Source organism: Aphidius gifuensis, linkage group LG4 (genome assembly GCF_014905175.1).
Source record: "Aphidius gifuensis isolate YNYX2018 linkage group LG4, ASM1490517v1, whole genome shotgun sequence".
Taxonomy (NCBI): Eukaryota; Metazoa; Arthropoda; class Insecta; order Hymenoptera; family Braconidae; genus Aphidius; species Aphidius gifuensis.
In genome coordinates this window covers 5,312,119-5,327,002 of record NC_057791.1, presented here as the reverse complement: position 1 = coordinate 5,327,002, position 14,884 = coordinate 5,312,119, and the positions used below count along the sequence as shown (strand labels likewise).

The window sequence follows — 14,884 nt, the reverse complement described above, 5'->3', positions numbered from 1 at the left end:
ACTGGATTTCTGGCAATTGACTAATTTTTTTTTTTTTTTTTCTTTTTTTCAATCAATGTATCTTTTTTTATTTTTCGTTGTTTATTTATTCTAGCATGAGCAAGAGACATCAACCTGCTATTATTATTTTTTTTTTTCATAACAATCTATATCAAATATAAACTGCTATTGAAAAAATATTATTTCAATTTTTTCTTTTTTAGCTTATGCGAATTATAAATTTATCGGGAAAAAAAGTCAAAATATAATGGATATAAAAAGTATTTAAAAAGTCACAAAATATATATATAATTCCCGCATTTAAATAATAATTATTCTATAAAAAAAGAAAAATAGAATGCTACCAAAATGAATTATCTGAAAATAATAAATATCAAATGTCAATTACGTCAAAAATTTTTATAAAATTGACAAATTTAATTATTGAAAGTTTTAATATTTTACATATCAAATAGACAGCTTGAATAAATTATATTGCTGCATTGCATGAGTGTTTTTATAAATATAATTTAAAAAAAAACTTTAAGAATTACAAATATGGATTGAATTTTTTTTTCTATATAAAAATTATAACTAAATTTTGCATCGACGTAATGGCTTTTTTTATTTTTAAACAATCGTATATATAAAAAAAAAAAAAAAATGAAAAATATTTTATTTATAAAATTGATTTGGTAACAGGTGTTTGGTCACCAGGAAGTGAACCACCAGCTCCACCACGACAACCAAGTCCAGATAGAGATAAATATACAAATGCTAAAATACCACCAGTTTGGACACCATCAAGTGCTGGAGCAAGTCCAGTATCACAACGTAAAGAATTTCGTCCAGTATCATTTGAAAGTCCAATAGTGAGTCGAAAGAATAAAAATCCAACACAGGTAATATATCAAATAAATAAAATATTTAAAATAAAAAAGTAATATGGGATATAAAATAAGTTGAATTTCAATCATAAATTCTATTCAATTTTATCCCAAGAGTGGTATTCATATCAGCTGTCACGAAAACTGCTGTTACGTGTTTTGAATTTGAAAAAAAGAAAAAATCATATATCATCTTATATATATATAAATTTTTTTTTTGCATTGAGTGTATTTTTTTTTTTATATTTTTATATATTTTTAGCAGACATCTACATCAAACGTATCATCTTGGAAATCAGAAGATAAAAAAGTAACATCTTATGAAGTTGATGACAGTATATCAAATCGAATTGTTAACTCTCAATCTGTACCATCAGAAGGGTTGAACATACTTGCTACCACAACAACAAGACTTCCTCGTGCACAAAATCCAACTATTACTTTACTACAAAAAGCAAGAGGTAATTTATAATAAAAATTAAAGAAAAAAAATATATATATATTCTCATTCCCAGTTTTTTTTTTTAAATTTAATTAAATATAAAATAATAAAATAATTTTTATGGTTTTTTTAGAGGGTCAATTACCTAAAGGTGCTGCTTATCTTGACGATGCTGATGTAGAAAAAAGTCACGAAACTACCACAATAAATTCTAACGAAATAAGTAAGCCTATTAATTTAATTTTTTATTATTTTAATTTAATAATGATCATTATTTTTATTTATAATGTAATCTTGTTGTTTATTTTTTTGTAAACAATTAGCAAAAATTTATGATGTAGTTTTAATTTTATTTTTTGTAGAATAAAATAATGTAGATAGTAAAATGAGTGAGGTAGGTGATCGCGAATTTTTTTAAACTTTTTCTTCGATGTTCTAGTAACTCGTAATGACAACTTTAAACTCTTGGGTGATCATCTACCTCACACATTGTGATTTTTATTTTTCTATCACTTTGAAATTATCTACATGATGCTCAAGTGCATGTGGATTTTATCTACTCAGTTGGAAAATAAATGTAAAATCCAGCATTTTTTGAATGTTAAAATAGAACAAATATAAAAATATAAATTTAATATATTGAACAAATATTTATTTAACTGTTTATATCATCGTTAAAAATGATTATCATATTATTTCTTATAAAAAAATTAACACACGCAGTCAAACATCATGTTGATAAAAATTCAAAATAGAAAATTAAACTAATTTTTACGAAATAGAAAAAAAAATTATAATATTGATTATGATGAGATTATTATTTGCACATTTAAATTAGTACACAAAATAAAACGTGACAATGAAAGTGAATCAAAAATAGAAAATAAAAAATCAAAAAAAATGGCTGAAAAAAAAATTGAAGGAATTGGACCAATTGCAAAAGGTGGTATGCCAGTTGCTCTAAAATCGGTAAGATTTTATTTGATGCAAATTTATTCAACCAAGTTAAAAAAGCAAAATCAAAGAGACACATTGATGAAAATTTCAATAAAATTATACTTGCAGGAAATCAAGGATAAAAATCAAGCTAAATGGTATAGACAGATGTATGATTCAATTCATCGTATTGGTGAAAAGGGTTAGTCAACGATAACTTGTGCTGATGAAAATATTATAACTATATTAATTTATTTTTTTTATTTTTATTATTCAAATTAAAAACAATCTTGTTATTCGGTGCTATTGTTATTAGTTTATTTATATATTGCAGATGACTATGAGACAATTTGGTACAAGCCAAGAAGAGGTGAATATTGTATTTCAGCGAATATCAAAAAACAAAATAATCAAAATAGTTTTTTTTTTATTTTTTGTTCATCGCTTATGCACAATTTGGAGCTAACATTTTTTCGTTTTTTTTTCTAGTTATCATTGCCATTTTGTATTATTAATTATTGTCAAAAAATTATGTATATAAATAGCTTTTGTTTATACATAAATAATTAATGAAAAAATTGCTCATTACAGATAATCAAAAAGTAGATTTAAAAAGTGAATATTTAATTGCTTCTGCATCGTCTTAGTAATTAATTGATTAATTATTTAACTCTTAATATTGTTATGCTGAGTTATTATCGAGCTTTTTATTTTGTCCAAAAAATTATAGCTATAAAAATTTAACTGTAAATTTAATAATGACACTTTGTTCTGGATAAAAATCAATATAACTCAGTATAGCATAACCAAAAAAATAATTATTATAATCTATATAAACTTATCAGTCACGAAAAAATGTTTTTTATTTTAATTTAACAATAAAAATACGCACGTGATTAAAAAAAAAATCATTAAAAACAAAAAAAATTGTGTGAAAGCACGATATGCAATTATGTAAACAAAACAATTAATTTAAATGTGTTTTAATTTGTATTTTAGTAACAAAAAATTTATATATTTTTAATGATTGATGAAGCCATTTTCAGCAATTATGGAAATAACGAGCTAAAAATGAACGAATAAATAAACATTTATTTAAACAAGTCAGATTTATAAATGACTCTTGATGATAATAATTAATACTATGATATTTTTTTATTTTTATATGTATTTAATAATTAAAAAAAAAAAACAAATTTATCGTTTCAGGAGTACGATCAGGATATGGTAATTCAAGTGGATATCTCAGTGAGCCAGAACAACGTGAATATACTAATAGATCAGCAACTTTAAATACACGTCGTCGTCCAAAAAATAATGAAATTGAAAACTCCAGAATATCAACAATTCCAAAAAAGTTTGTGGTTTTTTTTTAAAATATAATTTTGCTAATTAAAAATATTATTTTTAAGTTATTAATTAATGTAACTTTTATTAGAAATAATTTTTTATAAATGTTATTTAATTTTTTCTATTATAATACTTTAAATTTGATGGTTTAAGTTTGTTTCAATGAAAATTAATTTTACAGAAATTATGATGTAATTTTAATTAATTAAATTTATTGAAAAATTAATTAAATAACTTAATTTATTTTTTATTTTTTTAATTTAGAAATACTGTTGTAAAAACAACAGCAGAAGTCTACCGACGTCAACCAGGTCGTATTGAACTTTACGAGACAGGACGATCATCAGCTACTGATCAAGAAGTCAAAGAGGTATGCAAATAAAAAATTACTAATTACTAATTTATACCTATAAGTAAATTACAGAAAAATTATCTACAATGATAAATATATCGAAAAAAATAAAACGTTAATCAATTATTTGTCTTTTAAATTTTTCTCTGGGCGTAAATTCATTTTGGAAAAAGAATTTTTTCATTTTTTTTTTTTTTTTCTTTCATTATGAAATTAATTAATAATATCTTATAAGCATGATTAACATTATTTTTTAAGTAATTATCTTACTCTTTGTAACTGGTACGTTTTTATTTTTGTTTAATTTTTTTTATTTTTTGTCTACTCTAATTTGATTAAACGAGGCGTTCATAATGAAAATTTAATTTACACTGAGAAAAATTATACTTTTATTTTAGATAAAAAAAAATTAATTAATAAGCCACTTAAAAATAATGATGTTTTTTTTTTATATAACCAAACAATATTGGATTCGAAATGAAAAACAAATTTCAGTATCAAAGTAGATCAATCAACAAATTAAAAAATAAAACCTCAAATTTAAATTTTTGAAATAAATCGAAATTTTTTTTTTTCGAATAACATTGCTACAAGCCTCCTCGTTTTATATAATAATAATCATATTTAAAAATTTTTTTTAAACTTGTATATTTCCAAGAAACTCTTTCATTAAAAAAAAAAAAAAAAATCTTAATTACAATAGAAAATTTTCTCAGTGGAAACTTTTTTTCATATGCGTTTTTTTTTTCATTTTTTCTTTAGTTAATTCGCAACTTGTTCAATAATTTTTATGACTAAATAATTTATATTTTTTTAAATAATTTAAACAGAATTATTTAAAAAACTTTTGGCAAATAAAAAAATCACATATTGATGAAAAATTATTGATAGTTAAGTTATAATTATTAAGGTATTATTATATTTTTTCTAGTGGTGGGATGAGGTCATGGACATATTTGATGGGGTACGAAATTTTTAATCTTTCACGCAGAATTACAAAGCTCGTTTTTATTTTTCCCCCATATTTATTTTTAATCTTCTGGTATCATATATAAAATCATAATTAACATTTTCAAATTTTTCAAATCTTTTAAAGTTATTTTTTCTATATCAAAATTTATATATTTTTATTAATGATAATGATGATGACAGTACATGATACCAAAATTTATAAAAATTTTGATATAATTAAATCCCTGTTTTGATTAAATTAACCATAAAATGTTAACAATCACACACTAATTAGCCAGCAAATAATATAAAAAATATTATTTTAATTCAATCAATTAATAATTGCTATTTATTATAATTTTTATTTCCATTAATTAATATCGAGTAGTAAAAATAAAATTAAAGTATTTAAAAAACAATTTACATAACATTTTTTATATAAATTGTTGTTAATTTAATTGTGATATATTTGTGTGTGAGTGTGATCGTTCATTATCATATCTATGCTATTAAAAATAAGAAAAAACAAAAAACAAAATTGTGACTTTATGACAAAAGAAAACGTGTTAATGCTTGGTATCAAAGGCCGAAGAAAAGCAGTCTCAACTTATTCATCCAATGGCACTACGTACATTTATTCCAACTCATCAATTGATCAAGAAAAATCATGATAATATTCAATCAAATACATCAAGAAATTCATTACGTGGAAAAAGAGCTGTACTTGAATATCATGATTTTGATGCAATTGAAAAAATAAATACACCAACAATTGATTATCCATCAGTGGCATTTAAAGTTGAACCACCATCTGTTAATATAATTGTTGGAAATAAAAATATAACAAATGATAATATGTCTTATTCAATAATTAAATCACCAAAAAATGGACGTACAACATCATTAAAAAATAATAAAAAACAATGTAAATTAACAAATCGTTATAGTCAAAGTAATGATGAAATTGTTGTTGGTTTTATTGATGAAACAATACATCAAATTGATGAAAAATCTGATTCATGGAGTCCAGTTATTATTGATGATATAAAAACAAATTATATATTATCAAAAAATTATAATAAAAATTATTCACCATTAATTGGTAGCTGTTTATCAATTACAAATAGAGATAAAAGCTTTTTATCAACAAAAAATTTTCGTAAACATCATTATAATCAAAGATTTAATCATGATCCATCTATATCATCTTCTAACTCTTCATCGTCGTCTAGTACCATTCACATAACCATGTTACCAACACCACCACCACCACCACCATCAGTACCAACAACAACAACAACAACAACAGGAACAACCACAACCACAACAGCCGAGACCATCTTGTCATCACCATCAAGGGTTAGATCTTCAAATACCATCCAAGATATAAAAATATAAATTTATTTTTTATATTTTTAATGAATTCATTTAAATAGATTCATGCACGATTCATAAATATTATATGAATATATTTTTTTTTTTCTTCATATACATTTTTGGATTGCTCATCATAACGTGATTTTATTCAGTTGCAATTTTGTTTTATTATTAGTTATATAAATATATATATATATATGCTTATATGTATATTATTTTTCATTCATAAAAATTATAAAAAAAATATTTTTTCAACGTTATTTCAATACATATATCTACAAGTCTACATAATTATATAAATTCACATGTCAATGGTTACGCTATTTTTTCATTTTTTTTTTCTTCACAAGCTCTCATGTTTGCTGTTTTTTTTCTTCATTTTTGCTATTTCTATAGTGAGTGTGTGTGTGTGGGGGTGTGTCTTTGTTATTTAATTGTTATTAAAATCATCCTCATCATAAGTGTTATTATTTTTGTAATATTTATTTATGCCAATGTGATAATTAAAATTACTATAGATTTATAATTTATATTACGAGAAAACTGTGATAATTAAAAATTTAATATTTACAAAATCAAGATAAGTACTAATGCAGTTTTCTCGTTTTTCAATTCGTGAATATTTATAGGATTAATTTTTTGTATTCAATTTAATAATGCTTTTAAAATTATCAAAGCATGTTAAATTTAAAATGAAAAAAAAATCTTATATATTTAAAAAATCATATAATCAAATGTTTGAATAATCAATGAGAAATAAAATAAATTTTAAAATCTAAATGGACTATTGATGCGCATGCATCGTTAATATTTTAATTAATTATTGTGCTCTACACGCATTTAAAAAGCATGCTCAAATTTTAATAATAACTATGTTTTTTTTTTCCATTAATTTTCATATACATGTATAGAATTTTTCGTGCGTATTTATTTGTGACAATATTATGTTATTATTATTATCTAATAAAATATTTTTTATTTTTACAGCCTTTTGATCATCGTAACCCTCAAGCATCGAAGCCTTATATGAGCCAGTAAGTAAAAAATGAATATAAATTTTTGAAATATATTTGAATTTTATTTTAATTATATTTTTAGTAGCTAAATTTATTTTTCATCAAAATAAAAATAATTAATATCAAAGTTTTAAACTTATTCTATTATTTTCGATACTTAAAAAAAAAAAAAATTCATTATTTTTTGAAAGTAATTAAGCTATTGTGAAGACAGCTATGAAAAAGTTAAAAAAAAAATTTTTTTGACATGTAATTTTTTATGAAAGGGAAATTAAGTAATGTAATTTATGGTTTTTCTCAGTGTTTCTGACATTTTCTTGAGAGTTTAGCGGTAATGCATGCTTGTGAATAACGTTATGTTGAAAAAAAAAATTTACTTTTACTGTACAACATTTTAAAGTTGCACAACAAGACGTAATAAACAAAAAATATATATTTAAAATGTATAAAGATTCTGTCAATATATTTACTATTGATTTTTTTTTTATTTTTAATATTCTAGTGCATTGAAAGAATCTGGATACGAGAGTGATTCAACTTTAATATTTCGTCGTCGCGATGATGTCTCTCCTTTGAGTCCACTTGAGCAAAGATTAGCATATAAAACTGTTCAAAAAGGTGGTGACGTACCATTACATGGTCTTCGAAAACTTGCACCAGAACGTCCAAAAGGTGAGTTATTATTACAATAATATGATTTACTTTATAGAATTTAATATTGAATGATTATTATATTTCTTTTTTGGCTTGTTTTTATTTATTTGCTTTTTTAACAAATTTATTTTATAAATCAATCAATATTTATCTCAAATGCATCATCATTAAAAGCATGAAGCATGATAATTTTCTGATTAAATACGAAAAATATTGAATTTATTTCTTCACTGAATGTGTATATTTAAGTTTTTTTTTTTATTTTATAAACTTTATAATATACGTAACAATTTTTCGTTGACCTATAACGACCACTTGACAACTTTTTTGTTTTTTTTTTACTACTGCCTAGTTAAAAAAATATTTTAAAAATTTTAATGAAATAATAACGACTAAAATAATAAATCCTTGAGTTAATTTTATCTTTTTTACGAACATTTTTATTTGAAAAAAAAAAAAAAAGTCTTTTTTTTATTATAAATAATGATGTTTGTCGTTCGTAATTTATTTTATTAAAATTTTTATTACATTTATTTTAACAATCAAATATTAATTTATTAAAAAAAAAATATATTTCTAAAAAAAATTTACACTATAAAACGCACTGTAACATTTTATATGATCATTCGATAATGGGGAAATCAGGTTAACTTTAATTTTTAATTTATATTATTTAATAATTTTATTTTCACTTTTGCGTGACTATTTTATTTTATAATAATTTTAACTCACAAAAAACACTCGCACAAGGAAGATGATCAAGCTAAAAAAAATCATCTTAAAAAAGCTCAATGGTGAAAGGATATCAAGATAGTAACACAAAGAAAATTTTAAAAGATGAATAACAATTTTCATCTTTTATTGAAAAGAAAAAAAAAAAAAATATTTGTCCACAGACGACGCAGAGATTCAGTACTTATCATTATCACCAAGGTTGAAAAAAATACATGTACAAAGAAGAAATAAAACGTCATCATTAACAAGCTCAATGTCTTCAACAACAATTTCAAGATATAAAAAATCACCATTATCAAAAACAACAATACCAGTTAAAAGTGAAAATAATATTGAAAAAATTTCAACAAATAAATCAAGATCAATAACAAAAAATTTATATCCACCATCACCACCAAAACGACATTCATCTAGATATAATTCAACTTTAAAGTTGTATACATTAAATGTTAACCCAAATTTAGCACATTCAAGACACGAACAGTGCTTCTCAGCAAAGAGCATGTCAAATATAAGATTACTAAAGGAAAGACTCAGCAACAAGTTGCTTAAACACGATCAAGAAAGAGCAAGTAAATCAACACTCAAAAATTTTATGTCTTCATCATCGCATGTATCTACTTTTAATTTATCACCAACAAGTAAAATTAAATCTCCAACAAAATCAATAACAAATTTAACAAAAAAAAAATGTGAAACAATAAAAAATAATTCAAATTTAATTACAAAAACAAATGGTTGTCGTATTACAAAATTATCAAATGAATTAAAGCATAATCGTGATAAAGAAAAAACATCAATTGAACAAATTAATTCAAAAGTATTTTCATCATCAAACACGTCATTTCGTGGAGCACTTAAAACAAAAACTTTACTTAGTTGTCAAAAAAAAGATAAAATAAAAGTTGGTGAAATAAAAAAAGAATCAAATGAAAGTTTAAAACAAAGATTATCCATGGACTTATCAACATCATCATCTTCATCATCATCAGCATCATCTTATACTGAAGTAGAAAAACTTCTCAATGGTTGTCGTCAAGTTAACAAACAAGACGAAGAAAATGTATTAAGAGGATCTGTCATCAGAACAAACTCATCGTTATTGCAAGTAAATAACCAAGACATTCAACAATCCAAAGTACTTCCACATCTTCAAGAGAGCTTAACAACGACAACATTATCATCGACATTAAAAACAAGTTCAATTGATTTGTCAGCTTTACCATGTACAAAAAAAATTAATCATGAAATTTTTAATAAAAAAAAATTAACTAAAGAATCTAAAGAAAATATTACATCAAGCTTATATCCAACATTTATTCGTAGTGATTTTAATAATCGTCAAAAAAATTATAATAAACCACGTACAATTATTAAAAATACAACAACAAAAATATCCGAAGATTCAATTAAAAAAAGTAAAAATTTAATGAAAAAAGAAAAAATACGTGAAATGCCTAAAATAAAAAAACCAGAAAGCAACAAAAAAGATATTGATAAAAAAAAAATTAAAAAAATTATTAATAAAAATGAATTTAATTCAACATTAATTCATAGTTCAATTAATGATAATACAAGTGGTATGATAAAAAATTTAAAACAAACAAAAAGTGATAATTTTTTTCAAAATTTATTTTTAAGAAATGTTCCATCACCAACATCATCACATTGTAGTACATTAAGAAGATCATCAGTCATGGAAAAAGCTGAGTTATTTCAAAATTTTAACAATGAACATCACAAATCAGCACCATCTTTACATTCAATAAATGTTTATCTTGCAACAAAACGACCAGTATCAAATTCAAGATTTAAAAATTGGGAACAAAAATGTTTACCATCAAGAGCACCAAGTCCAGTTGAATCAAGCTGTAAATCTATTTTTCAACATATAGCTAAATTTGATAGTTTAGAAATGAGTGATGAATTTGGATCAGTTATGTCTCTACGTGGAAGAAGTTTAGAGTTATATAAATATGGTGATAAAGAACGTAGTCTAAGTGAGCCACCATTAAAAGTATCATTCACATCAGATGATAAAAGAGATAAATTAAATTCACTATCACAGTGTCCATCATCATCTCAGACCACATCAGTAACACACAAAAGAAATAGAAATATTAAATCTCATAAAAGTGATTATCCACAATTAAAATTACGTGCAAGAAGTGCTGGTGAAGCTGATGATTCTGATAGAATAAAATTTGACTCAAATTCATCACTTTCAAAAAGTACAAGTTCACTTAAATCACCACCAGTTAATAGAAAAAATTATCAACGTTATTTTTTTGAATTAATGCATACAAAAGAAACATCAAAAAAATACAAAGATTTACATGATTTTTATGCAAATTTAGAACGTATTGATGAATTAAAAAAAACAACATCAAGTAATAATTTAAAACCAAGATTAAAAAATGAAGAAATTATTGATTATGATCGTTGGAAAGGTTTACGTTCAAAAGAACATGCTGAACAAGAATTAAAATTAATATATGAAAAACTTGAAGATGTACAACGTGAAAAAAATTTTTTATTTAATACAAATGATTTAGAAAAAATACGTTGGCGTGGTGATTGTGGTCTTAGATGTAAAGATAGATCAGTTGAAAATATTAGTGAAAGTTTTCGTAAATTATCTAATGATAATAAACATGATGATGAAAATCGTTTTAAAATAAAAAAAGATTCTTATAAAACTTTATGGCGTGGTAGTTCAGTTTTAAATTTAGCAAATACAATGACAAAACGTGCAAATAATGATAATTATATTGAAAATGATAAATCATATGTTAATCCATTATTACAAAAAAATCTTGGTGTTAGTAAAAAATTTTGGAGTAGTTTATCTGTTGAACAGGTAAATGCTTTAAAAAATCAATTAAATGAAATATATGGTAGTGAAAATGAAAAAGGAAAAGCAATATTTTATTCATCATCAAATGATATCAAATCAATGGATGAAAAAAAAAATAATTTAAAGCTTCAAAATTCAAAGTATGAAGTAATAGTACCATCACAAATTGAATCAAATGATATTTCAGGAGATACAAAAGGTCTAAGTGTTCGTTGTCATTCTATGCTAGTATCAGATAACCAATTACCATTAAAAAATACATCATCTTTAAAAAGAAGTGATTCAATTAGTAATGTTAGAATTTCTAATAAATCAAAAACCAGTGATACATCAAGACTAACTGAATCAGAAAAAAAACGTTTATCTGTGTCACTTGGTAAAGAAATTTTAAATAAAGTATCACAAAAAAAACAATCATCACAAGAATCATTTGGTGCAACAACAACAGCAACACGTGTTGAATCAAAATCACGAGAATTTATGAAAAAAAAAAATGAAACTGCTGGACTCTTAACTAAAAAAAAAGATATAAATTCAATTGACAAAAAATCAACAAAATTTTTAAAAATTAAAACAAAAAAAAATACATCAGACAGTGATATTAAGGAGAATAGTGAAAATTCTGATAGTTCAATAAAAACTGTAATACAACGTGAAAATAAAACAGAAGATGTACCAAAAAAAGTTGAATTTTTTGAATTTGTTGAAAAATATAATAATAATATGATTATGGATAAAATTCAAAAGCCAAAATTAACATTGTCACAAAGTTTTACTGATTTAAAAGAATTATTTGGTGAAAAAAAAACAGTACGATGTATGACATCACGTTATTGTTCAAGTGATGGTAGTCATGTGTTTAACGGGCCATCAGGAAATGGTACGGAAATAAGGGGAAATAATATTTCCGCTTCGCCAGGCATTTTACATGGTAGATTATCAAATGACTTTAATATGCATTCAAATCGTGCAAGTAGTATCAGTCCATGTCGTGTATCCAATTCTACACATAGTCTTGGTAGTTCACAATATCAAAGTATATCACCTGATCCTGAACGTTATTGGCAAACATATCAAAATATTATTCAACATGGTGTTGTTAATAAAATGCGTGAAAAATTTAAAAGTTTACAAGATTTATCTAAAGAACATTATAATGTATCACGTGTAATACAATTAAAACGTTTTCAAAGTGATCCAGAAATAACAAGAAATATATTAAAGGTAGTTACAAATAAAAAAAAAGATATAAAAACAAAAATATCTGATGATTTTAAAAAAAAATATGAACAATCACGTGGACGAGTTAAAAGAACATCTGGCTCACCACCAATTCCACGTGTACCCTTGAGAAAAATAGATCTTCAAATGCCACATATTAATATTATCAGTAAAACTGTTGAGCTAAAAGACAGTGTAATGTCACGTTCTAGTTCAACAAATTCATTAGCAATTAAATTAGAAACTGATGAAATTGAATCAAAACGACCAGTTTGTAAAATACGTGAAAAATTTGAAAGCTTTAAACAACCATCAATACTTGGTAAATTTTTTACCTCAACACCAGATGTACATGAACTTCGTGATGTATCACCATATTTAACAGGCAAATGGACAGCATATAAATGTCCAAATCGTTATAATAATAATACACGATCAACATCACTACCACGTGATTTAAAAATAATAAAAAATAAAAAATTAATTGATAAATCAATAGTATCAAAGTGTAATGATAAAATTAAAAAATCAACACCAACAACAGTTTATTTAAAACCACCAGCATCAATATTAAAATCACAATGTACTGATATATTTGCTAATCAACAATTTGATCCAAGTAAACATCGTCCAAGATACAGATATCAACCACCACCTCCACCACCTCCACTACCACCATCATCATCATCATCATCATCAACAGTGCAAATTACAAATGAGACTAAGTTACCATGGTGGCCTACAATTCCAACTTACACTGCAAGACCAACTGTAACATTTGAAGGTCCGATTTTGGATTCAATATGAATTCAATATTAAGTTCCTGATTATATCACCATTATCGATTTGATCATATTAACTATTACATAATTCAATTTTATTTTGATTTTTTTTTATTGTTATTATTCATATTTATTTATTTTTTTTCATTATTATTTTATTGTTATTATTATTATTTATATATATAAATTGCAAATATATATCGACAGAATACACGAATGCACCCTCGCCACCACCAAAATCTCATCACTGCAGAACTGAGCGTCAAGGTAATGATACTTAACGTTCAAATCATCAAATTATTTTTGTTTTTTTTTTATATTATTTCTTCATCGTCCTTGTGATGTACTAAAATTTCATTCATGATATACATTCATTTGTCATTTTGACCATTAAAAATTCAAATTATAAAATTTTTTTTTAAAAATATAATTCACATTCACAATGACGATGAAAATTTATCTTTTTATATTTTCATTTAAAATTACTAATTAATCTAGTTATATGAATTAGTTTTTTTTTTTTTTTTTTAACTCAATAAAAATAGCTTGTTATATTTTAAAATTAAACACAATAAATTATTCATAACTTTATCATAAAAAAATTTATTATGATGAGAGAAAAAAAATAATAATTAGATAACGTAATTTTGATTTTTGGATGTTTAAAAGTATTTTAAAAATTTAAAAATGTAGTTTACTTTTTTTTTGTTTTTTTTTTTTTCGTGGTTGACATTGAGAATGTGTATGAAATGAAGCTAAAAATTTTTCATATTGTTAAATTATTCAGAAGTCTAACAGAGTGGTTTTATCCGTATGAATATATAGTTTAAAATTTTAGGGGTAAAATAATATGCACGCAGCATGTATATATACGAAAAACAGGAAACTCATTTTTACTTTTATTTATGCATGCAATGTTGTTCTCTCAGATACAATATTACCAGTTAAAAAAATGTTGTTATATTGTACATACGTATAAGTGTTTTTTAATGTCGAAATTTTAGATAGAAAAAAAAAACTGATTCATTCATTCATTTATAAACATATTTAATAATATAAACAAGATAAAAAAAAAATTGACAAAAAGTATAAATATATATTAAATTTTGAAACGATGAAAATTAATAAAAACTGATGTGCACCTCATGTTGTTATGTGCAAAACAAAAACGATGTGAATCACAAACACTGGTGCAACATTGCCGGAAATTACGTCGCACGAGTTGAAGAATTATTACCTGGCACGCGCCGGTGCATACGAAAATTCGTTGTGTAAACAATTCCAACATGAATAAATTCAACGATACAAATAAAATCGTGTTTGTTACAATGTATATATATATATG

The 14,884-nt window shown here is 23.6% G+C and overlaps 1 protein-coding gene across 9 annotated transcripts in view; it reads left to right on the top strand.

Annotated features, from left to right (window-relative positions):
* LOC122854795 overlaps positions 1-14,884 on the top strand; it is a 37,675-nt gene that overhangs the window by 12,333 nt on the left and 10,458 nt on the right. For 3 of the 9 annotated variants that reach the window (XM_044155771.1, XM_044155770.1, XM_044155767.1), the window contains 13 exons: positions 682-881; positions 1,129-1,327; positions 1,442-1,531; positions 2,147-2,277; positions 2,374-2,446; positions 2,579-2,614; positions 3,454-3,601; positions 3,859-3,964; positions 5,483-6,256; positions 7,262-7,308; positions 7,793-7,962; positions 8,841-13,541; positions 13,747-13,806. In XM_044155771.1, the coding sequence (XP_044011706.1) occupies positions 682-881; positions 1,129-1,327; positions 1,442-1,531; positions 2,147-2,277; positions 2,374-2,446; positions 2,579-2,614; positions 3,454-3,601; positions 3,859-3,964; positions 5,483-6,256; positions 7,262-7,308; positions 7,793-7,962; positions 8,841-13,541; positions 13,747-13,806 (6,735 nt within the window). Of the gene's footprint in view, positions 1-681; positions 882-1,128; positions 1,328-1,441; positions 1,532-2,146; positions 2,278-2,373; positions 2,447-2,578; positions 2,615-3,453; positions 3,602-3,858; positions 3,965-4,877; positions 4,911-5,482; positions 6,257-7,261; positions 7,309-7,792; positions 7,963-8,840; positions 13,542-13,746; positions 13,807-14,884 lie in introns of all 9 variants that reach the window. The other 6 variants (XM_044155768.1, XM_044155773.1, XM_044155775.1 and 3 more) reach the window with 6 other exon arrangements.